The sequence below is a fragment of the Papio anubis genome, chromosome 14 (genome assembly GCF_008728515.1).
Source record: "Papio anubis isolate 15944 chromosome 14, Panubis1.0, whole genome shotgun sequence".
Taxonomy (NCBI): Eukaryota; Metazoa; Chordata; class Mammalia; order Primates; family Cercopithecidae; genus Papio; species Papio anubis.
In genome coordinates this window covers 104,575,334-104,602,915 of record NC_044989.1, presented here as the reverse complement: position 1 = coordinate 104,602,915, position 27,582 = coordinate 104,575,334, and the positions used below count along the sequence as shown (strand labels likewise).

General features: G+C 38.5%; 1 protein-coding gene across 6 annotated transcripts in view; it reads left to right on the top strand.

The window, feature by feature from the left end:
* VWA3B (von Willebrand factor A domain containing 3B) overlaps nt 1-27,582 on the top strand; it is a 236,803-nt gene that overhangs the window by 167,804 nt on the left and 41,417 nt on the right. For all 6 annotated transcript variants that reach the window (XR_002516781.2, XM_021925079.2, XM_021925080.2 and 3 more), the window contains 3 exons: nt 8,842-8,960; nt 14,634-14,684; nt 25,529-25,730. Coding sequence is in view for 5 of the 6 variants with exons in the window: in XM_021925079.2 (XP_021780771.2) it covers nt 8,842-8,960; nt 14,634-14,684; nt 25,529-25,730 (372 nt within the window). In the remaining variant the exon portion in view is untranslated. The remainder of the gene's footprint in view (nt 1-8,841; nt 8,961-14,633; nt 14,685-25,528; nt 25,731-27,582) is intronic.

The window sequence follows — 27,582 nt, the reverse complement described above, 5'->3', positions numbered from 1 at the left end:
TTCTTCAGGGGGGCATTCTAGTCATCTGCCTCTAGAACACAAAGCCCAGGGGAGGGGATGAACAGTTCTCAAGTGCGTCCCATGGGCACTTGTGCTTGGTGCCTTTTGTGGCATTGTGAGTTCTCAGACAGCCTGCACATAGGTGGGCACTGCACAGCACACTTGCCCTCCCTTATTCATAGTAAGAATCACTGTGATGACAGGCATATACTGCCGTGATCTCCAGTCTCACATCCAAAGCACTTTTGTATCTTTGATTCCCTAATATTTTCTCTGACTGGAAATGGAAAGAATAACAGAATAATAATCTCAAATATCTCTCCCTCATGGGATGTGTACCTTTTTGATATGTGGACCTTTATGAAAAAGCAGACAAAAAGTAGAATGGAGTTGAAAAGGTAGCACACTAGAGTCTTACTTCACTGAGAATCTTAATTGCCTCTTCGTCTTGTGTTTGTGCACGGCCACACCTCTCTGCATGGAGTTGGAAAGCAGTGTCTGGCTTTGTCCCCAGCTCTTTGTTTCATTCATCACTTATGTATGGGCTCTTTCTTCTTCTGGAACACAATGCTGTTTTGGTTTTCAGTGTTTCCCGGGCCAGCCTCAAATCGGTCACCTTGGAAATGAGGCATTGAGCAAAGAGGTTGCCCTAGCAACTCTTCATTACAAGATGCCAAATGGACTCGATAATTTTATCTCAGCTCTTTCAAAAAGATTAACTCATCCCTAAGTCGTATACACAATAAAACTGATTTAGCTACGTAATGAACCTAGAATTTAAAGCTCTTTATTTACTGGTTGCTTGGAAAAACATTGAAATAATTTGGGAAGATTGGTCTGCACCACTGGAGAGTCTACGTCATCATCCATCATCATCATCGTTATCGTAATGTCTTTTACAGCCTCCCATCAAGGCTTCCTGTGTTGTCCGTCCTTCTCCGGGTTCTGCACGTAGCTTTGTGGCGGGATAGCCTGGATTGGTGCTCCAGCTTTGTCATTTATCCCTGAAGGACCTTGGCAAGCTCCCTAATCTAGTAGGCGATGCACCCTCATCACATACTAAGTTCTGAGTAAAGCATTTGATATCATCAAATACCTCATCTAAAACTTAGAGCGACCTGTGACGTGGCTATTCATCTCACCATTTAGCTGACAAGGAATATTTGGTGCAGAGAGGCTAGGGGTGCTGTCAAGTCATGACATTTTGTTGATTTTAAATATAATAGCAATGAACACAAAACTGTACACTGATAGAAAAGCTTTTTAATTAAAAATTTAAAACAAACAGTTATCACAAAACCTACATATGTATATGTTCAGTGTATAGAAAAATTAGAAAATGTAGATAAGTGAAAAAGAAAGAAGCAATAGTTATCATCCACCCCATCATCTCCTGGTTATCTGGCCAGACCTTCTTACTTTCTATGTATAGAGCTCTAGACCATTTGTTCCTTGTTTTTGTTTTTATCATAATGAAATCAAACCGAACATCCTGTTTTGTACCTGCATTTTTCAACCACCTATCCATGAACATTGTTCCATGCTAGCATATACTTATCTACTATACCAGTTTAAATACTCAGCATTTTAATTGAAATATATTAATTTAAAGTTAAATTGAGAATAGAGTTTTATTTTCTAAAAGTTTAGATTGAAAAACTGTGAGATGTAATTTTTTTTTTTTTTTTTGAGACGGAGTCTTGCTCTGTCGCCCAGACTGGAGTGCAATTGAGCGATCTCAGCTCACTGCAACCTCTGCCTCCCAGATTCAAGCAATTCTCCTGCCTCAGCCTCCCAAGTAGCTGGGGTTACAGGTGTGCGCCACCATGCCTGGCTAATTTTTTTGTATTTTTAGTAGAGACGGGTTTCACCATATTGGCCAAGCTGGTCTTGAACTCCTGACCTTGTGATCCACCTGCCTCGCTCTTCCGAAGTGCTGGGATTACAGGCAAGGGCCACCATGTAATTTACACTGTAGTAACATATTCTCATGAGTTTATGAATGATCTTACTGACATGTCATTTGGCCAGCTGTTGTGTAGCCCTGCTTTCATTTTGTTCTATGGAGCCTGCAAGTGTTTCAGTTTGAAAGGCGGACATTTAAGTTTTGGCACTTGGCCATTGGCACAACTGTAATATCTATAAAGCTGTTGCACCTACATTCAAAGATTCCCTGTGTGGGATTTACACAGCTGTTACATTTCCATTACACACATCCAATCAGAGCCTCTCGTTGGCCAATCTGATAGAAAGCTCTGGGATATTTACTGGAAGAACTGATTTAGTTGAAAAACAGTGAAGCTGGAGAATTCAACCAGGGTTGAACAATAGATAATCACCAGTTTCATGCTAGTTTCTCAATTTCAAAATGCTTTGTGATTGCTTTTAAACACAGCAAGAATGTTGTCAAGTGGAATTCTACCTGTTCTACTTTAACAATCAATAGCTGTGGGCACAGTTCTGTATTCTGTGTTCTCACTTTAGCATATGTTATGAACATTTTTCCTTACAATAGCCGTTTTGGGATGAATTTTAGTGATTACACTAACATTCAGTAATATGAATTACTACAGTTTATTTAACTATTCCTCCCAATTGGGAGCAGTTTACTTGGAATTTTAAAGAGTGCTCATTTTCCTGTATCTCTTTGCTATCCCTTAGAACAGTTAACAGTAAACCCCCCCCCCAAAAAAAAATCAAAAAACGCTGCTAAATGGTATTTCAATTTCAATTTCAATTCTTTTATCACTTGTGAATGTTTTCTTATGTAAGCTAAATATATCTCTTAAACTGTTTTTCACATTATTCATATTTTTCGGAAACACCTCTTAAATAGCATAGTTACGTTTTATCCTGTGCCTCAACTACAAAGAATTCAAATTTGGTGGAATCCAAACAATTATGCTCTATAATATGGTAAACTTAAAAAAAAGTTTTGAATCTCAGCCATTAATTTATATATAGTTTTAGTCTTTCATTTATTTAATAAATGATTATTTGGGACATGTTTTGTTCTAGAAACTAGTAATTTTAAAGGGGAATAAAGGATTATAAAGTTTGATGAAGAGGAAAGACATACAACAAAACTGCAATTAAATGCATTTGTCTGTAAAGGAGTTGAATAAGAAAACATGTAGAGTGCTCAGTGCCTGGCAGAGATTAAGGATAAGTATTATTATCACTATTGATAATCGCTACTGAGTATAGTGGTTGCTTACAGAGTATTTCATCTCACAGTGGGGAGAACTGTAACAGAATCAGCCCAAACTGGCCTGTTCATGCATCCCTGCAATTCCTTCTGCCATTATGGTCAGTGACTATATCTTTTTTTTTTTTTTTGAGACAGAGTCTCGCTCTGTCGCCCAGGCTGGAGTGCAGTGGTGCAATCTTGGTTTCCTGCGAGCTCCACCTCCTGGGTTTACGCTGTTCTTCTGCCTCAGCCTCCCAAGTAGCTGGGACTTCAGGCACCCGCCACCACGCCCGGCTAATATTTTGTGTTTTTAGTAGAGACAGGGTTTCACTGTGTTAGCCAAGATGGTCTCCATCTCCTGACCTTGTGATCCACGCGCCTCGGCCTCCCGAAGTGCTGGGATTACAGGTGTGAGCCACCACGCCCGGCCATGGTCAGTGACTATCTGTCTGCACCCTCCATCCCCATCTCAATCGCTACCTCTGCCTCTCTACTAGTTACAACCTTGTCACACATGGTGTAATTATTCATATCAATTTGATAAGGCTTCTAGGTTAACCTCAAGAGAATTGAATTAAAGTAGGTAATACCTTAATCCTCCCTTTTTTAAATCAAATATTATCCAGAAGAGTCCCTCGTTAGCCAGTTATGCTTGATTTGCATTATAACAGCAATAAGTAAACATTCTCCAAGGTGCCATGATCAGGTGGTTTTATTCCCTCCCAAACAGAACTCTCAATGTCTTCATTAACCTCAGCTCCCTCCCCACTTGCTTTCTTACAGAAGCTGGGGGTGCCATGATTCTGTCCCCCAAGTCCTTATGAGAATGCCCCTTATGACCTCATAGTGACACTAAATTTGACATCATAAAGAGAACATTTCCCGTGAGCTCCATGCAGCCACCATGTTGTAAAAACTAAGATGTCAGACTCGAAGTGTGGGGTATGACTTTGTCTTTCCCTGGATCTGCATGTGGAGAGGACGGAGAGTGGGTGCACACAAGCCACATCTGAGCTACTGCCACACTGAAGCACCCAATGGCCACGAAAGGCACGAGGTTGAAATCCACAAAAGAGGGAAGTAGAACACTAAACAGTGGGTTTTTCTTAAGTACGTTAAGTCAGGAGTCAAACTGATCATGGTAAAATGTTATAATGTTGCTTAGTATTCTGTGGTATTGATTCACAATTGTGCCATACTTGGCAAATTTGGAGAGCTATCTTCAGACTTCTAATGGGGTATTTTTTCCAGGGAGAGAAAAACCTAAAGGACTTTCATGTTGTTGATTGAGACTGATCTTTTTTTCCTTCTAAAAGTTTATGTGACATATAGCTCTATTTCGAGAGATGATTTTATTTTTTTAAAATTTCTACAAGCTTCATTCTGTTTTCAAAGTTCAGTCCTCCCACCTTTCAGCCCACTGTCTGGTTCCTTCTCTTTGACAAGAATTGTTTAGAAGCCACATGTGGAATTCATGTGGCTGTTAAGTAGCAAGATTGGACTGTGCAGTTTCTTAACTTTCTTTCTCTTCAGTTTTCTAAATCTTTGCCCATTGTTTGTTTGTTTTAGCCTTTGATGGTTTAATTACCAAATTAAATATATGTAGTTTTAAAAAAATGAAACAATACAGTACAAAGTAAAAGTCCTATCTACCTTCTTCGCTTGTCTTGAAATCTCAATTTTTAGAAGTAACCCCTATTGATAGTTTCAAACCTATTTTTTAAATTTTTCCATTATTTAAAAAATAAAGCGTTTCAGATAAAGTTGCAGCCCCCTGTGAAACCCCTTTTTGTTCCACTTTCCATTCCTCCTTTTCCAGAGATAAACCCTAGCATGAGTTTCCATATCTATTTTATTTATTTATTTATTTATTTATTTATTTATTTTGAGACGGAGTCCCATTCTGTTGCCCAGGCTGGAGTACAGTAGTGCAATCTCGGCTCACTGCAACCTCTGACTCCTGGGTTCAAGCGATTCTCTTGCCTCAGCCTCCCAAGCAGCTGGGATTACAGGCACGTGCCACCATGCCTGGCTAATTTTTTTTTGTACTTTTAGTAGAGACAGGGTTTCACCGTGTTGGCCAGGTCGGTCTCAAACTCCTGACCTCAGGTGATCCACCCGCCTCGGTCTCCCAAAGTGCTGGGATTACAGGGGTGAGCCGCCGCGCCCAGCCTATTTTAATATTCCTAATACAAAAGCACTAAAACATTGCCCTACAGGTTTAAAACTTTATAGAAATGGTATTACATTGGAAGCACCATTATGAAACTTACTATTTGTTTTAACATTATGTTTTTGAGATTTTACCTATCTTGATTTATTTTTCCTCCTCTATTTTTCCATTAAGTGCAATACCATTTTTTGTAAATACGAATATATTTGAACTTTTTTTAACCTCTTATTTTTTATGCTTTCTGTTAAATGTCAATTTTCTTCTTTCCTGCCTTTTGTTGGATAAAGCTGTCTATATTCCCTCTTCCCTGCCCCCCGACAGCTTGTGTGCAAACAGTAGATTGTATTTTTATTCCTTTAGTGATCATTTAAAAAGTTTTAATGTACACAACAATTTTTTTTTTTTTTTGAGACAGAGTCTTGCACTGTCACCCAGGCTGGAGTGCAGTGGCGTGATCTTGGCTCACTGAAACCTCCACCTCCTGGGTTTAAGTGATTCTCCTGCCTCAGCCTCCCATGTAGCTTGGATTACAGGCACCTGCCACCTCCCCCAGCTAATTTTTGTATTTTTAGTAGAGACAGGGTTTCACCACGTTGGCCAGGCTGGTCTTGAACTCCTGACCTCAAGTGATCCACCTGCCTCGGCCTCCCAAAGTGCTGGGATTACAGGCATGAGCCACTGCACCTGGCCAACAATTTTTTTAACTGAGTCTCAAGGTATTCTATATTTTTATTCTCCTTCCAAACACAATGGGGGATTTTAGTACCTTTTAATTAGTCATTAAAAACCTTTCCCCCAAATATCTTATCACTGTGATTTAGAGTTTCACTTTTGCCTTTAGAACATATACAGTAATCTTTTTCAACTTTCAAGAGTTAAATTTTTTAACAGTTTCAGCTATATGTCTCTTTATATCTAAAAAGCACCTTTAGTTTTCTCTTCACTGTTGAATGATAGTTTAGCTGGATATAAAGGTCTCTGTTAACTGTAAATTCCCCTTAGGAAATAAAGATATTGTTTTCACATATCTATTATCTGATATATATACTACTCCTTTATACAGTCTGTTTTGTTTGAGTTGCTTTTAAGATTTTCTTTTAGATTCAGTATGTTGCAGTCTTATGATGATATGTCTATGTTTGGATTTATTTTTAGTCTTTTGTTGTGGGCTGATTTTTGATCTGAGGACTTATTTCTTTTATTAAACTCTAGAAAACTCAGCTATTGTGGTTTCAAATGCTGATTATCTAACCATCCTTCTATTCTATTCTTTTAAAATGTCTATTAATATATATTGAAGTTTCTCAATCATCAACTAGTTAACTATATTATTTTTGTCTCTCTGTGCTATATTCTGGGGAAAGTCTTCAGTATTATCTATCACCCAGTTCACCAGTTCTTTTTTAAAATTTTGTCTAGCCTAGAATTTATTCTATTAAGATTATTTTTGTTTCAATTACGACGTCTTTTCTTCCAAGATAAATTTTTTTTCTTGTTTTTTTTTTCCCCATCCATTTCTTCTTATGGCACTTTAGTAAGTTTTTTTGTACTTTTATATGGCTGTAACATCTTTGAACAACCTAATAATAAATAAACAATTTTAATCATAATTAATTTAAAGTCATTGTTAGAGGGTTCATAAAATTAATTTATTATCATGTGAATTGACATTCTGATTGTTAATTTGCTCATCTATGATTTTGGCATTTTTTGGTGTGTACTTGGGAATTCTAGTATGTTGGCTCATTTTCACAAGATTCTTTAAAAATCTGCCTTTTCTCTTTCTCGTTCTATTTGGCAGTTGCCTAAATCTATGCGCTTGATCCATTCCCCAACCCTCATAGGCGTTTACAGCTCTTGTTCCATGGTGATGTTGTAGATATCACAGATTCAAAGAGTGCCTTGATTTAGGTCTTGATTGTGAGGCTACATCAGTGTCCTCTCTCGCTAGGCAGGACCTTCTTCTTTCAGGGGTGAGAGACCCTCATACCAGTGCTGACGTCAGGCATTGAGCCTGACATAGGCCTTTGCTTTTCAGAACACTCCTAGTCCCACTAGCTTTCCAGAAGTTAAACTCCCACTGCCCTGCCATCTTTGGACGCACAGCTTACCAAGCCCCCAGCTTCAGCCCTGCCCATATGTTTACATTTCTGCTCAGCTTTTTGTCTCTAGAAATCTATCGGCATGTGTCCTTTTCTTTCTTTTGTTTTCTTTCTTCCTTCTTTCTTTCTTTCTTTCTTTCTTTCTTCTTTCTTCTTTCTTTCTTTTTCTTTCTTTCTCTCCTTCCTTCCTTCCTTCCTTCTTTGTATTATTTTCTTAAACATAGCAACAACAATAACATCATTGTATCATTTTGGAGGCAAGGGGAAACATGAAAGCATAAACTGTGTCACCTCGATTAAAATTTAAAATTTACGTCTTAAAAATAGTTCCCCACGTTTCTGAAATGCCCACGTGCTCCTCACGGGTGGAATCATTTTGAAGCCATGATAGTATAGCTTGGCATTTTCCTGTTAGGCTTTTTTGCGTTTTTAAAAAATATTAATATATGGAATATACCTTTTGGAAACATGCATTTATTCCTTTATCAACAAACATTTGTTGAGGGCACACTGTGTGCCAGGTACTATTCTAAGTGATAGGAATCCAGAAGTGAACCACACAGAATTTCTTGTCTTATGGAACTTACATTCTGATAGAGAGAGGTAGGTACTATGCAGACAGGTAAACATACAGTTACAGTTACTATTAAGATTAAAGAGGAGTTTGGAAAAACGGTTGAAGGAGGGTTTCAGTTCTAGAGAAGATAAGGGAAGCATCCGTCACGCTGTTTCTCCCTTTGAATACAACTGAAAATCTTGGCCTGAATACGTGGAGAAGCTAACAGTGAACTTTGAAATTGAAAGGGTCCCCCCAAAATTGGGGAAGGAGACCAGAATTTGAAGTTCCACCAAACCAATACATTTTCCATCTTTCCCCACCGGAGCTGCATGGCGTGAAACCAAAGATATCCCAAAACCCAGAAGTAAGTACCAGGTGCAGAGAGAAAGAACTCAAAAAGAAGCCTATTTATTGATCACTAAGCATTCTTTGACATGTATAAGAATCTCTTATCAGAGGTCACACCATTGCACTCCAGCCTGGGCTACAAGAGCGAAACTCCATTCTGATTAAAGTTTCCTGAAAACTTTTGGTGGTTGTTGTTTGGGGTGTGTGTGTGTGTGTGTGTGTGTGTGTGTATGTGGTGGTAGTGGTGATTTCTAAAATATATAGTTTTAAACATTGAAAGGTAAAGGTTAGCAATGATATCTCTGATTCTTTTTCTCTGTGATTTACTGTGTTTTCTAATGGTCTACACTTATCGTATATTGACTTTATAGTCAGAGAAAACATATTGTACAGCTATGTAGATATATTTTCGAAGGCACGCGTTAACCTATCAAGTGACACTTTCCTTTCATTTGCCATTGACATGTAGGTGTTCCCTCTGGCACATGTGTGCAACGACACAAATAAGATGACATTAATCAACCCCCAAGGAGCCAAACTCAATATCTACAAGCAAAAAGTGGAACAGGCAATTCAAACCTATGAAAAGTGAGTATTACTCTTGGCTGCTCTTTAATGGATGTGGAATTTATTTTATGGAAGAGGAGACTTCTCTTGTTTTAGTTCAGTTTTTTTTTTTTAATGAAGCAGCTATTTAAAAATTGTTCAGGCTGGGTGTGGTAGTTCATGCCTGTAATCCCAGCACTTTGGGAGACTGAGGCAGGAGGCCAGCTTGAGGTCAGGAGTTTGAGACCGACTGGGCAACAATAGGGAGACCTTTTCTCTACAAAAAATTTTAAAAATGATATCACAACAGGGTGATTGTAATCAACAATAATTTATTGTACATTTAAAAGTAATTAGAAGAGTATAATTGGAGTATTTGTAACACAAAGAAAGGATAAATGCTTGAGGTGATGGATACCCCATTTACCCTGATGTGATTATTATATATCGTATGCCTGTATCAAAATATTTCATGTCACCCACAAATATATACACCTACTGTGTACACACAAAAATAAAAATACGATTCTGTGATGAAAAATAAATAAATAAATAAATAAATATAGGCTGGGTGTGGCGGTGCACACCTGTAGTCCCAGCTACTTGGGAGGCTGAGAGGGGAGGATTGCTCAAGCCCAGGAGTTGCAGGCTGCAGTGAACTGTAATTGCACCACTGCACTCCAGCCTGGGTGATAGAGTGAGACCTTGTCTAAAAAAAATTGCTCGTAAGGAATATAAACAACAGTGGCAGCAGCTAATGTAGGGGCTTCCTACATGCTAGGCACTGCATCAAGTACTTTACCTGAATATCTTCAACAAGGTTTTAAAGAAACCGTCTTCCCTTTCCAAAATCCATAAAAATCTCATGTTTCCATGAGATCTGTAAAGTTTTCCTTTTAGCAGAATGCATCTGATTATTTTGGCATCTAACATTCTATAAAGTGACTAATAAAACTTGACAGTAATGAGATAAAGGAAATAACAGGTTTTTTTTTTAATTTTAAAATTACTTTTATCAAGTTCAAGATGATGATCAAGTTGACGACAGTGAAAATCGCCTGTGTGTCCTTGCTGAGACAGGAGACTCTGCTCACAGGCTGGTCCTTGTCCATGCTGTAACCATCTCTCTCCCCAGTCCCCAGCCTTTAATTAATCCTGGGTGCACAAACTTAAACTCCGAGCATTCGGCTTCTTCAGGCCAGCCTGTCCTCGGTTCTGGGAGCTGTGCAGTAGGGTTGTCATTTGCCACCACGTGGGCAGATGAAATAAAGCTCAGGGAAGTTAACGATTGGCCCAGGCCAGCATGTGTTGGTCTGCTGTCGTTTTGCAGTATGTCTGGTATGTGCTCAGTCGAACAAATATAAGGCCTGATCCTGCCTCATGAAGGATCATTCCAACGGCAGGCCTCGCCCCACTGTGCCCATCCCAGGCCTCTCCAAACCCCCCTTAACGTGAGCCTCCATCACCGCCCTCACCCGAGAGTGGAGGCCGCCTTACCAGGCTCCTCAGCAGCCTCCGTGGACTCCTCAGTATTTCTGAATCTTTACCTGAGAGGAAAGAAGAACCAAGGGTTAGTGTTCCTTTGGGAAGCAGGATGGGCTATTCAAGGTTCACCCTTCCCTGTGGTTCGGAGACTTCCTGACAGGCCTTGCCTCCCAGCTCGGCTCCTCTCCCCTTTTACGCTGCTGTCCCCAGCTGGGTCTTTCATCCTTTCGCACCTCAGCACCGATGACCCTCCTCAGAGACGCCTCTCAGGAGCTCCTCTCCGCGCCCACCCTGCATGTGGCCCTCAGAGCACTCACAGCTTCTGCAGGGGTGGTGGCTTGGCGACCGTCTCTGCCCTCTGGGATGTCAGCTCCCAAGACCAGGGCTCAGCCAGCCTTGCCTCATCCTGTATCCCCTATTCCTAGCAGGTGTCCGTATGTATATAACTATTCAAATTTAATTCAAATTTTATGTAATTCAATTCTTCAAACTCAATCATTCAAAATGCAGTATAACAATACCATTCACATTCTAATGTCGTTTGCTTGAATAATTCAAATATTTGAGTCCTATAATTACCCGGCCTGTGAAAGCCTGATGCAGGGCCACGAGTGAGATCGAGCCGTGCGGTCAGACGGTTCACGGGGGTTTCCTGCTTGGTTCTGACAGCAGCTGTGTTCCAGCGTGTGACAGTCCTTGTTCACAGCATCTATCTCACAGGCCTGTTGTGAGGATTACGTAAATCATATATAGAGAGGAACTGATGTTCATTACTTCCCCCTTCGCTCCTGACTCTGCTGACGCTGAAATAACGATAGGTGCACGGAGCGAAATCGCCATCTGGTTCTTCCCACTGCAATGACCTTTTCCCAAGAATTTCAGGAAAGGTCAGGGACCCCCTTCCCAGGCAAAAGAGAGGCCTCTTTTCTTAGCAGCAAAACCAAAACAAACATAGTCATTTGTCTTCCTTCTTACTTTCAGTGAGTGAATGTGAATCTGGAAAAGCCTTTTAGTACCCTCTAGAGAAATATTGTCACTATATTGTTATTAATTATATTAACTTCAAATTATTAATAACAATTTTAACATGATTGATATTATTTAATAATTAAGTTATTGATTGAATTGTTATTTGGTATCACTAATTTGATGTTGGTATCAAGTAAATTATTTAACATTGTTATTTAATAATATTAATAGTAACATGAATATTATACAGAACCAAATTTCCTGGTCATTTGCATTCACTAGTGAACAAATGTCAATTTCTTTTTCCATTTTGCTTCACTTTTCTCAAGATATTCAGAATATGAAAAGTAATTAATGACACATTTACCACCCCCATCCCCAATATAACATTTCTAAGGAGTTTCCCAGCAAAGATAAGCAACATGTAACTTTCAAAACAACCTTCGTGTCATCATAAATCCATCTGTTTAGGGATGGCCAGGCAAATGGAAAGCTCACAGTCCTTTGGTCAAAATAATGACACAAACTTATTATTGGGGGTCACACTTAGTGCCCATGCATGGAGTCCTTTCGTCTCATTGTAAGAATCCAGGCGGCAAGTTTGGCTTTGTGTGTCTGAGTATAAGCTTTGAGTGGATATTGCCAGGGCTGGCTGGATTCTGGAGTGACCTTTCTGCTGCTTACTTTCATGGAAAGTCTAAGGCCAAGGTCACAGCTGTCAGATCACACAAGCAGCATCCGTTCTAGCCTGGCTCAGGGACCATGCTTAGAAACCTCTCCTTACCGTCTCCGATTTGCTGGGCCAGCTGCTCCTCAGCCTTCTGAAGTGTCACTAGTTACAAGTTGCTTTGCAAATGAGTCAACTCTTGGCACAAGCCGATTTGAGAATTAGAGATACAGAAAGTTGGTGAATGCAATCCCTCAGCCAGATTTCACTCTCCTACAAAAAACGAAGAGGGAAACCGTTGTTAGTAAAATCCCTGAATCGTGGGGCTGGACCAGCCGCGGAGAGGCCCTCAGGTCCAGTGCCCGGCCCAAATCCCACAGGGACTCCCGCATCCCACATTCTGACTGGCTTTCCTGCAGGGGCCTCCCTGGTCAGTAGAGCCATTGAAGTATTTTAGCGAAGACGGAAAACAGGGCAATGGTAACAAAGGCTATAAAAATGTGTTCCTGGAAAAATATGTTCTAAAGAAGTGAATTAAAATTAGACACCTGTGCTAGCAAACTGGACACATTTACCAGTGATGACTCAGCATTTCTAAGCCTTGCTTTTCAGAATCTGGAGGGAATAAACATTGAGCTATTCCGGTCACTGTATGTACGCATCTCTCTTAATCCTCTCAAGGATTCCAAGGGCAGGTGGTGTCAGCCTTGTGTTATCAATGAGAAAACAGTTTCCAAAGCTATGTAGCACAGGATCACACAGCAGCAAAGTGAGGCCACCAAGGTTTGACCCCAGAGCCCTTACCCACACTCCCAGCCTCCCCACCACACTGCCTCCACTCTCAACATTTACATTTAAGGGGATTGTGAATGGGGTTTTTGTTTGTTTGTTTTTCAGAAAAGCACACACACACAAAATACCTAAAATGGATACTATAAATCCTTTTATCCAGTCTTGGAAGCCTTAATCATTATTACCTGAATCACATGACTCAAGAAAGCCAATTTCCAAATAGGCCCCAAAGAACAAAACCTCTCAAGTGAGACAGGAACACTGAGCTGGCTTATTTCCCTCTTCCCGACTCTTTTTCTGTCACTTACAGCACACTTACCTGGATCAGACGCAATTTATGTGCTGTGTACACACTAGCTCAGGTCCCCATGGTGACACTAGGAGTGGAGCGGTACTATTACTATCCCCCCTTTACCGAGAAGTTGGGCACTGGCCCCAAGCCTCACGGCAAGAAGGAGAAGCAGCCGACTGAGCTTTGGGCCCTGGCATTGTGGCTCCGGAGTCCACCCTCTTCACCACCATGCAGACGCCCTTTCTGTGTTCTCACCAGGCTCACGATGGGAGGGCAGGACAGGAGAATGCGGCCACCCGAAATGTGTCCTCTGAGCCCTGTCCCGCCGACGCTGGGTCTGGTGGTTAGAAGAATGCCTCCGGAAGAGCAGCAGCATTCTCCTACCTCGTTGTATGGAAGCAGTGTTTTTGGTTTTTTTTGTTTTTTTTCAGACGGAATCTCGCTCTGTCACCCAGGCTGGAGTGCAGTGGCGTGACCTCGGCTCACTGCAACCTCCGCCTCCTGGGTTCAAGCTATTCTCCTGCCCCAGCCTCCAGAGTAGCTGGGAGTACAGTCGGCCACCACCATGCCCAGCTAATTTTTGTATTTTTTTTTTTTTTCAGTAGAGACAGGGTTTCACCATGTTGGCCAGGCTGGTCTCGAACTCCTGACCTCAGCTGATCCGCCCGTCTCGGCCTCCCAAAGTGCTGGGATTACAGGCGTGAGCCACTGTGCCCGGCCGGAGGCAGTATTTTTTAATGGAACATCAGCTCACAACCCCCAGAGCCAGTGTTCTGTGCCCTGCAGCTCAGAAAGCTTGCTTTCGGGTGATGATGTCCTGACACAATGACACAGAACTGGACTGGGACTCTGAAGAAGCAACACTGATTAGTAGCCGAAAGAGCAGCTATAGCTACCCTGTAGGAACCACTAGCTCCAACCTCCTTCTTTGCTCTCAGGTCGACAGCTTCCCTCTGAAAACGTGATCAGTCTCAGCACCGCCAGCCAGCAGCTGTGGGTGAGCAAGGTGCTTCATCCAGCTGCCCCTCCCGGCAGCCTCCTTTGGAAAACAAGGCCGCCAGGCCGCTTGATCTCTAAAGTGTGTCCAATCCCATTGTTTATGACCCTGTTAACCTCTTTTGATCTGAGAATCCAGGCGGAAGAGTGTCTACAGAAAGCGAACTAAAGAACCAGTTATGTTTCCATAAGAAGAAAAACGGTGGGTGTTTAGAAACGGTTTAAAACACAGATAACGAAGACCAGTTTGTCAATTGCCTTTACTCAGTCTGAGTTTTACCTGACTGAGCTGGGGACTGAGCCCTCCTTTAATATTTGACACGATTGCCACAAAACCATGAGGCTGCTGCAGTGGTGCTGAGATGACACATCCAGTGTCTTTAAGCACCTGACAGTGGCCTGGCTCAGTGGAGGTGATGCTTAGATGGGCTCCCGCTACAGTGCCTGGGGTCAGCCTTTTGCCATGAAATGAAGTATTGCTACTAAATTATTGTTGACTTTTTTTTTTTAACAGGCGCTTGAATAAAATTGTTTGGCGAGCATTATCTCAAGAGGAAAAAGAAAAGTAAGCCATTCCATTCCCTCCTCACTTTTTTTTTTTTTTTTTTTGGTGAAATTCACATAACCTAAAATTAACCATTTTAAAGTGTACAACCCAGAGGTGTTTAAAATATTCAAACTATTCTGCAAACCACTACCTTTTTCTAGTTTCAAAACTTTTTCATTTCCCCAGAAAAACACTTTGTACTCATAAATTTGTCACTCCCCAGTCCTGTCTCCCCCTTTTCCAGGTTACCACGAGTTTGTTTCCCGTCTCTGATTTGGGCTACTCTGGATATGTCATATGAAGGGAATCATATAGCATGTGACCTTTTGTGTCTGGCAGCTTTTACTTAGTTAATGGAAAAACCTTATGTTTTCAAGGTCCACCCAGGTATCAGTACTACATGTGTATATATACATCACGTTGGTCTGCCCATTCTTCCACTGACGGGCATTTGGGTGGTTTCTGCTTTTTTGCTGTCATGAGTAATGTTGCCATATGCATCTGTGTAGAAGTTTCTTTGTGGACATATGTTTTCATTGCTCTTGGGTATACACCTAGCAGTGAATTTACTTGTCACGTGGCAATTCTATGCTTAACTTTTTGAGGAACCACCAAACTGTTTTCCACAGTGGCTATGCCATTTTTAAAACATATCTATTTTTATTGACCTATAATAATTGTAAATATTTTGGGGTACATGTGATATTTTGACACTTGCACACATGTAATGATCAAATCAGGGTGTTTAGGCTATTACCTCAAACATTTATTATCCCTTTATGTTGGGAACGTTTTAAGTTGTTTCTTTCAGCTATTTTGAAATACGCAATAAATTATTGTTAACTCTGGTCACCCTACTGTGTCATCAAGTGCTACAACTTCTTCCTTCTACCTAACTGTATGTTTGTATTCATCAACCAACCTCTCTTCATCTCCCCCGCCACCACACACACTCTTCCCTGCCTCTGGTAACTATGATTCTATTTTCTGCCTCCATAAGATCAACTTTTTTTTTTTTTTTTGGCTCCTACAGATGGGTGAGAACTATTTGTCTTTCCATGCCCAGCTTATCTCACTTAATGTCATGACCTCCAGTTCCATCCACGTTGCTGCAAATGATAGGATTGCGTTCCTTTTTTGGCTGAATAGTATTCCACTGTGTATATATACCACATTTTCTTTATCCATCCATCCATTGATGGACACTTAGGTTGATTCCATATCTTGCTGCAATAAACAAGAGGGTGCAGGTGTCCCTATGATACATACTGATTTACTATCTTTGGATAACTGTCCAGTAATGAGTTGGCTGGATCATGTGGTAGGTTCTTATTGCTCCACATCCTCACGAATACTTGACATTTTCCTTTTTTTTTTTTTTTTTAAGTCATCCTCATGGGTGTGAAAGGCTATTCTATTGTGGTTTTGACCTATAATAATTGTAAATATTTTGGGGTACATGTGATATTTTGACACTTGCACACATGTAATGATCAAATCAGGGTGTTTAGGCTATTACCTCAAACATTTATTATCCCATTTTCTTAATGACCAATGACGTTAAACATCGTTTCATGTGCTTGTTGTCCATTTGTATATCTTCTCTGGAGAAATGTTTATTCAAGTTCTTTGTCCATTTTCAAATTGGGTTGCGTTTTTGTTGTATAACTTCTGAGGATGAAGTCGTTATCAGATATCTGATTTGCCAGTATTTTCTCCCATGCTATGGGTTATCTTTTCACATTCTTCATGATGTCCTTGGATGTCCAGAAGTTTTAGGAAGTGAATGCATCTTTTTTTTCTTTTGTTTGTGTTTCTGGTGTCAAATCTAGGAATCCATTGCCAAATACAAAGTCATGAGCATTTATCCTTTTGTTTTCTTCTAATACGTGTATAGTTTTAGGTCTTACATCTGGGCTTTTGATCCATTTTTGAGTGAATTTTTCCATCTGGCGTGAAGTAGGGTTCCAGCTTCATTCTTCTTCATGTAAATATCCAGTTTATCCAGCACTATTTATTTAAGAGACTATATCTTTCCCTTTGAATGGTTTTGGCACTCTTGTCGAAAGTCATCTGATCATAAATGTTAGGGTTTATTTCTAGACTCTCTATTCCACTGGTCTGTATATGACTATCTTTATGCAAGTTGACACTGTTTTAATTACTGTAGATTTGTATTAAGTTTTGAAATTAGGAAGTATGAGTCCTTCAACTTTGTTCTTCTATTTCAAAATTGTTTGGGCTATTCAGGGCCCCTTGAAGTTTTGTATAAATTTGAGGATTGGCTTTTCTGTTTCTGAAAAAAAAAATTGGAATTTTTATAGGCATTATATTTAATCTAAAGATTGCTTTGAAGAGTATTACCATTTTAACAATATTGTCTTCCAGTCAATGAACATAGGATGTCTTTCCATTTATTTAGTGGGAGTTTAATTCCTTGAGCAATGTTATATAGTTTTCAGTATACATGCCTTTCACATCCTCTGTTATTTTGTTCTTTTGGGTGCTATTATAAATGGGATTGTTTTCTTAACGTCATTTTCAGATTGTTCATTGCTGGTACATAAAAACATAGCTGAATTTTGTATTTGACCTCGTACCTTGCGACTTTGCTGAATTTATTGATACTAGTGGCTTTGTGTGGAATCTATGGAGTTTTCTATATATAGAAACATGTCATCTGCAAGTAGAAATAATTTTACTTCTTTCTTTCTAATTTGGATGCCTTTTGTTTCTTTTTCTTACCTAATTGATCTAGCTAGTACTTCTAGAACAACATTGAATGGCAGTGGTGATAGGGGACATGCTTGTCTTGTTCCCGATACCAGTGAGAAAGCAAGGAAATTCCCTATATTCCTAGTTTTCTGATTGTTTTTATCATGAAAAGTGTGTGTTAAATTTTGTCAGGTGCTTTTTCTGTATATATTGAGATGATCATGTTTTTTTTCCCTTTGCTCTACTAATGTGATGTATTAAATCATTTGATTTTCTTAAGTTGAACCACTCCTGCATTTCTGGCATAAATCCTACTTAGTCATAGTGTATAATCCTTTTAATGTTCTGTTGGATTTGATTTGCTAGTGTTTTATTAAGAATATTTATGTCCATATTTATAAAGAAAATGGTCTTTTGCTAGTATTTTATTAAGAATATTTATGTCCATATTTATAAAGAAAATGGTCTGTAGTTTTCTTTGGCATGTTTGTCTGGCCTTGGTATCAGGGTAATTCTCTTCTTGTTGACTGTTAAGAAGTATTCCCTCATCCATTTTTTGAAAGAGTTTGAGCAGTATTGTTGTTAATTGTTTGGTAGAATTCATCAATGAAGGCAACTGCTTCTTAACTTCCCTTTGTTGCAGGGGGGATTTTGTTTTCTTATGCAAAGTATTTAATTGTTATATTGGCTGTTGAGATTATCTATTTCTTCTTGAGTCATTTTGGTAATCTGTTTCTAGGAATTTGCGGATTTCATCTAGATTATCTATTTTTGGCATAGAACTATTCATGGTATTCGCTATAATTCTTTTGATTTTTGTAAGCTGAATTAGTAATGTGCCTGCTTTCACTTCTGATAGTAGTAATTATGTGGTTTTTTCCTTTCAATCAATCTAGCTGAAGATTTGTCAATTTTGTTGATATTCTTAAGGAACATGCTTTTAATTTTGTCGATTCTCTCAATTGTTTTTCTATTCTATAATTTGTTTTTAAGTGCTCTCTTTATTATTTCCTTCCTCTGCTGGCTTTCAGTTTAGTTTTCTCTCCTTTTTCTAGGTCCTTAAGATGTAAATTTAGGTTGTTGATTTGAGAGCTATCTTTTAATGAGGAATTTACAGTCATAAAACTTCTTCTGAGCACTGGCTTTGCTGCGCCCATAAGTTTGGGTGTGTTATGTTTTCATTTTCATTTATCTCATATTGCTTTCTAATTTCTCTAGTAATTTCTTCTTTGGCCTGTTGGTTGTTTGAATGTGGTGTTTAATTTCTATGCATTTTCCATTTTTCCAGTTTTCCCTTCATTGTTACTCTAGCTTTATTCCATTGTGGGCGGAAAATATACTTTATGTGATTTTGACCTTTTAAATATCTTGAGAATTGCTGTGGTTAACATATGGTCTATCCCGGAAAATGTTAAATGTGTACTTAATGTATATTCTGATGTTGCTGGATGGGGTGTTTTGGATATGTTTGTTAGGTCTAGTTCATTTATAGTGTTTTCTAGTCCTCTATTTCTTATACATTTTCTGTCTAGATGTTTTATCCATTATCTAAAGTGAGGCATTGAAGTCTCCAACTATTTTTACACAGTTGGCCCTCCATATATGTGGGATCTGCATCCATAATTCAGCCAACCATGCATAAAAAATATTTTTAAAAACAGAAAAATAATAATACAACAATAAAAATACAAGTAAAAATAAGTATAGTATAACAACTATTTACATAGCATTTACATTGTATTTGGTATTATAAATAATCTAGAAATGATTTAAAGTGTACAGAAGGATGTGTGTAGGTTATATGCAAATATGACACTATTTTATTTAAGAGGCTTGAGCATCTGTGGATTTTGGCTTCCATAGGGGGTACTAGAACCAATCCCCCATGGGTACCAAGACATAACTATACGTAACTGTGTATGCCTCCCTGTGATTCTGTCAGTATTTACTTCACACATTTTAAGCCTCAGTATGCATGTGTGTTTCTAGTTTTCATATCTGCTTGATGATTTGAGACTTTTAGCAATATAAGATGTTACCTTTTGTCTCTTGTAACAATGTATAACAAATCTATTTTGCTGGTGATATTATAGCCACTCCAACTCTCTTTGGTTACTATTTCCATGGAATATCTTTTTTCATCCTTTCACTTTTAACCTATTTGTGTCTTTAGATCTAAAGTGAATCTCTTTTTAAGCAGCATATAGTTGGATCATTATTTTCCTCATTCTGCCAGTCTTTCTGTTTTAATTGGTGAGTTTAATCTATTGACATTTACAGTGATTACCAATAATGAATTATTTACTTCTGCCGTTGTGCTATTTGTTTTGCATGTCAAATTTTTTGTTCCTCAATTTCTCCAATATTTGTGTATTTTATTTTTGATTTGTTCTAATGGGTCATTGTGATCGCTCTTTATTTCCTTTTCTGTATACTTTTTAATTATTTTCTTAGTGGTTACCATGGGAATTATAGTTAACCTCCTACATTTATAACAATCTTGTTTGAATTGATATGAAGTTAGTTTTAGTAGCCAACATTAACTATTCCTATTCAGCTTCAACCTCCTCTAGTTATTGTCACAAATTATATCATTTACATTGTGTGCCCATTAACATTGATTTATAATTATTATTTTATGCATTTGCCTCTTAAAGAATAAAGAAAACAACAAAATGAGTTACATACCAAACATACAAGAATACTAGTGTTTGTATTTACCTATGTAGTTATCTTTACTAGTCCTGTTTATTTCATCATGTGTCTTAGAATTATCATCTGTATCCTTTCACTTCAACATGAAGAGCTCTGTATAGCATTCCTTTTAGGACAAGTCTACTAGTAACAAATTTTCTTACCTTTTATTTATCTGGAAATGTCTTAATCTTGTCTTCATTTTTGATGAATAGTGTTACCAGATACAGAATTCTTGACTGATATTATTTTTTCTTTTTTTTTCAGCACATTAAATATATCACCCTGTTGCCTTCTGGCTTCCATAGTTGATGATGTGAACTCAACTTAATCTTAAGGAAGAGTCCTTATTTATGACAAGTCACTTTTGTCTTATTCCTTTCAAGATTCTCTCTTTGCCCTTCAGTAGTTTAATTATAATGTGTGTTGGTGTGACTCTCTTTGAGTTTATCCAGCTGGAAGTTTTCTGAACTTCATGAATCCTTCTCCACATCTTTGGTAACACTTATTTTCTATTTTTTTTTTTTTGTTTTTGTAGTGACCATCCTAATGGATATGAAGGATATCTCATAGTGGTTTTGATTTGCATTTCTCTAATTTTTTTTTTATGTGATTCCTGGACATTTGTATGTCTTCTTCAGGGAAATGTCTAGTCAAGCCCTTTATCCATTTTTAAACTGGGTTATGTTGTTGTTGAGTTGTAGGAGTTCTTTATATATCCTGGACATTAATCCATTCTCAGGTTTATGATTTGCATACACTTTCTTCCATATTTTAGGTTCCTGTTTCACTCTGTTGATGTGCAGCTATTTTCTTTGATGCACAAAAGTTTTTAAGTTTAATATAGTCCCATTTGTCTATTTTTGCTTTTGTTGCCTACACTTTTGGTGTCATATCCAAAAAAGCTTGCCAAATTTGGTATAATGAAGCTTTATCCCTGTTTTCTTCTAGGAGTTTTATAGGCTTGGATATTTAATCTGTTTGAGTTAGTTTTTATATATGTTTTAAACCAAGAGTCCAACTTCATTTGCATATGGGTAGCCAGTTTCCCCAGAATCACTTCTTGGAGAGACTGTCATTTTTCCATTGTGTAGTCTTGGCACCCTTGTCAAAAATCACTTGACAAGATCACATGAGAGCTTATTTATGGACTCTTTATTCGGTTCCAGTATTCAGTATGTCTGTCTTTGGGCCAGTGCCACTGCACTGATTACACTACAGACAGTACACTGTTTTGATTATTGTAGCTTTGTAATATGTTTTGATATCTGGAAGTATGAGGCCTCCAACTCTGTTCTTTCTCAAGATTGTTTTGGCTATTCAGGATCTGTTGAAATTCCATATAAATTTTAGGATTTTTTTTTGTATTTATACAAAAAATACCATTGGGATTTTGATAGGGATTGCATAGAATTGTACATCACTTTGGGTAGTATGAACATTTTAACAATTAAGTCTTTCAATCCATGAACACAAAATGTCTTCTTTATTTATTTGTGTCATCTTTAATTTCTTTCAGCAATGTTTTGTAGTTTTCAGTGTACAAATCTTTCACTTCCTTAAAATTATTCCTAATTTATTCTTTTTGATGCTATCATAGATGGGATTATTCTCTTAATTCCTTATCTGATTTTTCATTGTTAGTGTATAGAAAGGCAACTGATTTTGTTTGTTGATTTTATATCCTTTAAGTTTGCTGAATTTATTAGTTCTAACAGTATTTGTAGAATCTTTAGGGTTTTTCTACATGGAAAATCATGTCCTCTACAGAGATAATTTTACTTCTTCTTTTCTAATTTGGATGTTGTTCCTTTTTTTTTCTTGCCTAATTTCTCTAAGACTTCCAGTACTATGTTAAATAAAGGGAGAAGAGTGGACATTGTTGCCTTATTCCTGATCTTAGAGGAAAAGCTTTCAATCTTTCATTATTAAGTACGATAGTAGCTGTAAGCTTCATTATGTTGATGTAGTTTCTTTCTATTCCTAGTTTGCTGAGTGTTTTTATCATGAAAGGATGTTGACTTTTGTCAAATGATTTTTCTGCATCACTTGAGATAATCATGTGGGGTTTGTCCTTCATTTTGTTAATGTGGTATATTACATTAATTTTCATATGTTGAACCATCCTTGCATTCCAGGAATGAAGCCCATTTTTTTCATGGTGATTATCTTTTTAACATGCTGTTTAATTCAGTTTGCTACTATTTTGTTGAGGATTTTTGCATCTCTGTTCATCAGGGACATTGGTCTGTAGTTTCTTTTTCCTTGTAGTATCTCTGTCTGGTTATGGTATCATTGTAATTTCTGTCTCATAAAATGAGTTAGGAGTATTTCTCCCTTTTCAATCTTTTGAAAGAGGTTTGAGGAGAATTGTTATTAATTATTTCATTGTTTGGCAGAATTCTCCAGTTAAGCCATGTGGTACTGGGCTTTTATTTGTTAGGAGGTTTTTGACTATTAATTTGATCTCCTTACTAGTTATAGATCTATTCAGTTTATTTATTTATGATTCAGTCTTAGTAGGCAGTATGTTTCTAGGAATTTATCCATTTCTTCTTGGTTATGCAATTTGTCGGTATAATATTGTTCATAGTAGTCTCATAATCCTTTTAATTTCTGTGTCATCAGTTGTAATGTTTCCAGTTTCGTTTCTGATTTTAGTTATTTGAGTCTTCTCTCTTTTTTCTTGGTTAGTCTAGCTAAGAATTTGTCAATTTTGTTGGTCTTTTCAAAAAAAACAATCTTTCTTTCATTGATATTTTTTCTGTTGTTTTTCTATACTCTATTTTTAATCTTTATTATTTTCTTCCCTCTACTAACTTGGGCTTTCATTTGTTCTTTTCCTAGTTCCTTGAAAAGTAAAGTTAAATTGTTAATTTGGGACCTTCCTCCTTTTAAAATGTGTTTGCCACTATAAACTTCCTTCTTAGTACTGCCTTCACTGCATCTCATACATTTTGATATGTTGTGGTTTTTTTCCTTTATTTATCTCAAGATATCTTCCAATTTCCCTTGTGATTTCTTCTTTGACACACTGGTTGTTTAAGAATATGTGACTTAATTTTTATATATTTGTGGATTTTCCAGTTTTCCTTTTGTTATTATTTCTAGCTTCATTTCATTTTGTTCAGAAAAAATACTTTGCTTTCAACTTTCTTTTTTTTAAATATTTGTTTTGTGGCCTAACATTCAGTGTATTCTGGAGAATATTCCATATGTACTTGAGAAGAATGTGTATTCTGCTGTTGTTTGGTGAAGTGTTCTCCATATGTTGGTTAGGCCCAATTGATCTGTGTTGTTCAAGTCCTCTGTTTCATTATTGATCTTCTGTATAGTTGTTCTGTCCTTTATTGAAAGCAGAGCATGAAGTCTCCTGCTAATACTGGGTTGCTGTCTATTTCTTCAATTCTATCAAAGTTTGTGTTATGCATTTGAGAGCTCTGATGCCAGGTGCACACATATTTATAACTGTTATATCCTCTTAGTGGATTGGCCCTTTTGCCATTATATGCTATTCTCCATCTGTTATAACAACTTATGACTTAAAATCTATTCTTTAAGTTCACTGATTCTTTCTTCTGCTTAATCACATCTGCTGTTGAATCCCTCTAGTGAAGTTTTCAATTCAGTTATAATATTCTTCAGCTCTAGAATTTCTATTTGGTTCTTTTTTATAGTTTCTGTCTCTTTGTTGATATTCTCATTTTGTTCATGCATCACTTTTCTAAGTTGTATTTGTTGTCTCTGTTTTCTTTTAGCTCATTGAGCATCATTAACATTGTTGTTTTGAATTGTTTGTCAGGTAATTAATGTATCTCCATTTCTTTAGGACCAGTTTCTAAAGATTTATTGTGTTCCTTTGATTGGGCCGTTTCCCCATATCTTTGTGTGCTTTTCCCTGTATTTTGTATGCCTTATGATATTTAGTTGATAATATGACATTTGAAAAAACAGCTATCTCATCCGATTTTCACAAACTGGCCTCTTACAGGTGAAGGGCTTCACCAGTTATCCCAGCTAGAGATGTGGGGGAATCTCTGAAACCTTTTCTGGGAATGTGTCTTCTCTGGGCTTGTGTGTATAATTTCCCAGTGAAAAAGGTTTGCCCGTTTCTTTCAGAAGCCTATAATATCTTGCTCCCCCTGGTGTCTCTCTGAAGTACTGCAGTATCTCCAATGCTGTAACAAGCTGTAGCGCCCATTTCTGTTCTCAGAGGTCCCAACCTGACATGCAAAATATACCACTGTTCTCATCAGCACTCTGAATCAGGCAAGACAGAAACCTGTTTCTTGAGAAGTCTCCCAAAACACAAGAACTTTGAATGTGTATTCCATTGTCTTCTCCAAAGGAGAAGCCAGGATTGGGGAGTTTTCTTCCAATTGCATCACATTGTTTTGGGAAGGAGGGGAGTTTAGGGCAGGCAAAATGCAACAAACTTTCTTACTCTCCTTCATACGGTTCTTCTTGGATTTGTACTTGTCTAAGGTGCCACAAGCTCATCATTGGTTTCTGTAATTCTTGCAAAGGCAATTTGTTTCATACATTGTCAGTGTCTCTGTAGGGGAATGAGGGCCGGGATTTTTATTCCACCATCTTGCTGACATCATTCCAATAAGAATGTTGTGCTGTCTTCTGGGTACGAGTTTGTTTGTGTATGGAGTCCTGTGGTTGTGCTGAGTTTAGACTGTACTCTTCCAATACCCAACATCTAAAGAAATAAGTGATGCTTTCAGCAATAAGAGTGATAATCATGAATTGTTTTCTTTCTCGCTACCCATTCTCTTCCAGCAGTGTCTGACTCAGAAGCAGCTCAGACTGGAAACAGAATCTAGGACCTGGGCCATCACACCACACTAGCTTCCTCTGGAGTCCCACAGCCTGCTTATCAGCCATAGAAAGTTTGGCTTCTGTTCTTTATGTACCAAAACAGCCAAGTCAAATAGTTTAGACTTATTTAGGCTCGCAAAGAGGAAAGGAGATAAAAATAGCTAAAATGAGCTAGTATAAGAATTACTGCACTGAGGCAAATATTTGGGTTTGTTTTGCTTTGCTTTGTTTTTCAGAGTCACTGCTAGGCATACTTGTGTGAAATCTCTTTGAAGCTCATGATTGGTTCTGCCAGATGTTAGGTTCCAAATATGGAGAAAAAAATGCTGAAAAATTTATGTGTATCATACTTCTCTAAAGTCAGATAACCTAATGAGGTAATAAGGAAAAGTGCCTACCGTAATTCACAGAGATGGTTATTTCTAACCTTTGTAAGCTACCAAAGTCTTGATGGGCCAGAGGGTATGGCTATGATGCTGTCATCTGACAACTGACACTAGCTTCAACAGATGTTTCTCAGGGGAGAGTTTCTTAGGAAACCATCTTACCATATTTTTTCAATTACAGTCATTTTCTTTGCTTTTTGTTTCTTCCTCTCGTTTTTTGCTTGTTTGTTTGTTTTTTAGGTTGGATGCAAACAAACCAATACAGTACTTGGAAAACAAAACAGTTTTAAACCAGGCTTTAGAACGGTTGAACTGGCCCATTTCGTTGAAAGAGCTGTCGATGCTGGAAAGTGAAATCCTAGCTGGGAAAACGTACATCCAGCAGGCCATGGAACTCCAGGAGGCTGCCAAGAAGAATTATGCAAACAAGGCCCCGGGAGAGGTGGGTGCCCTGGAGGTCTCTGTCTTTCCTCCTTCTCTGCCTGTCCCAAGTCATTGCCATCCCTACACTGGCTTCCTTCTCTCTCTCCCACTCCTTGCCACATTGATTTCTAAAAGGGTTAGAGCCAATCCAGTTAAGGTCTCAGTACTTTTTTTCATCATAAAGGAAATGCCACTTGATTGTACTATGGACTTATTTTTAAAACAATACATCTTTTAATTGAAAAAGAAAAAGAAAAAGCTAAATAGAAGTATAATGTAGTGATTAAAAGCCTGGACTTTTATAGGAGCCAGACCAAGAACTAGCCTCAGATCTACTCTCTAATCTGTGTGTGATTTTGGTTACTCAGTCTCTTTAAATCTCAATTTTCTTGTAAAATAAGAGTATTAATAGTATCTGTCTCATAGGGTTGTTATAAAGAGAAATGAACATGTGACGTGCTTAGTATTGAAAGCTCCCCGTAAGTGTTAGCAATTATTTTTTATCACCATTAATAAAGCAAACCTTCTAAAAAGAAAAATAATTTATAATCTATTTCCCTTATTGCTACCACTTGGGAGCCTTTCCTTTTAGTTTTTTTTCTCCTCAAATGTTTTCTACATACCTGCAGTCAGAGTGTCTAAATTATTGTATATTCTACTTTTAAATTTACTATTATTTCATAGACTTTCTCTGTGTTTTTATTGAACTGTCAGATTTATATGGGTGATGGTTACATAATATTCCATGGTGTGAATATACCCTGGTTTATTTGATTCTTCACTAAACGTTAAACATTTATAGTTATTTCCCGCTTTTCTGCTTTCTCACATAGTATTTTCATGACTCCTGTGGCGCACATAGTTGAATTATTTTGTTAAGATACAGCCTTAGAAGTAGTATGTCTGGAGCAAAGAGTATAAACATTTGGAGTCTATAAATACACATGGCCAGTGGGAAACCCACTGTCTGACTCTCCGTGGGTGTGTGTGGATGGTGCTTTGTTTGAATGTGTCCCCCAGAGTTCCTGCGTTGCAAACTTACCTCCCTTGCAGCAGTGCTGGAGGTGGGGCTTTTAAGAGGCGCGTGGGAAAAACCGCTCTCTCAGCCGGTGCTCTCGCACCACAAGGCAGTCCTCGCCCACAAGGCAGTCCTCGCCCACAAGGCAGTCATCAACAGGGAAGGAGGCTTCTGGGACCAGAGATGCGGGGGACTTTCCCACAGGTACCAAACAGTAGACACTGGTTGGTTCGCCTCCAATTCAGCTCTGACACTACTGCCTGGAGATGGCGTCAGATCCCACAGGTTGAAGGCTCTGTTCCCAAGACTGGCCCTCCCAACACATCAGTCACAAGTCTGGGCCTCCAGAACTTCTGACTGACCGGCTCCAAGTTGGGGTTCCCGCAACTCCCTCTTTGAGTTTGATTAATTTGCGCGAGTGGCACACAGAACTCTGGGAAGCACCGATGTTTAGCAGTTTGTTATACACGATATGACAAAGGATGCAGATGAAGAGATGTATCGTGGGAGCTATGCGGGAAGGGTGCAGAGCCTCCTTTCCGTGAGTGCTCTCCCTGGGTGGGCCGCCTTCCAGGAGCCTTCGTGTGTTCAGCTGTCAGTGAGTTCTCTAAACCCTGTCCTTTTGGGTTCTTACGGAGGCCTCATTACGTAGGGATGATCGATTAAAGCATTGGCTATGGTGATCAACTTGACCTTCAGCCCCTCTCCCCTCCTGGAGGTTGGGGGTTTGGGCTGAAAGTCTTAACTCTCTAATCCTACCTTGGTCTTTCTGGTGACCAGCCCCACCCTGAACCTACCCAACACAGACACACAAGGGACAGTACTGCAGAGACCCCAAGGATGTTAGGAGTTA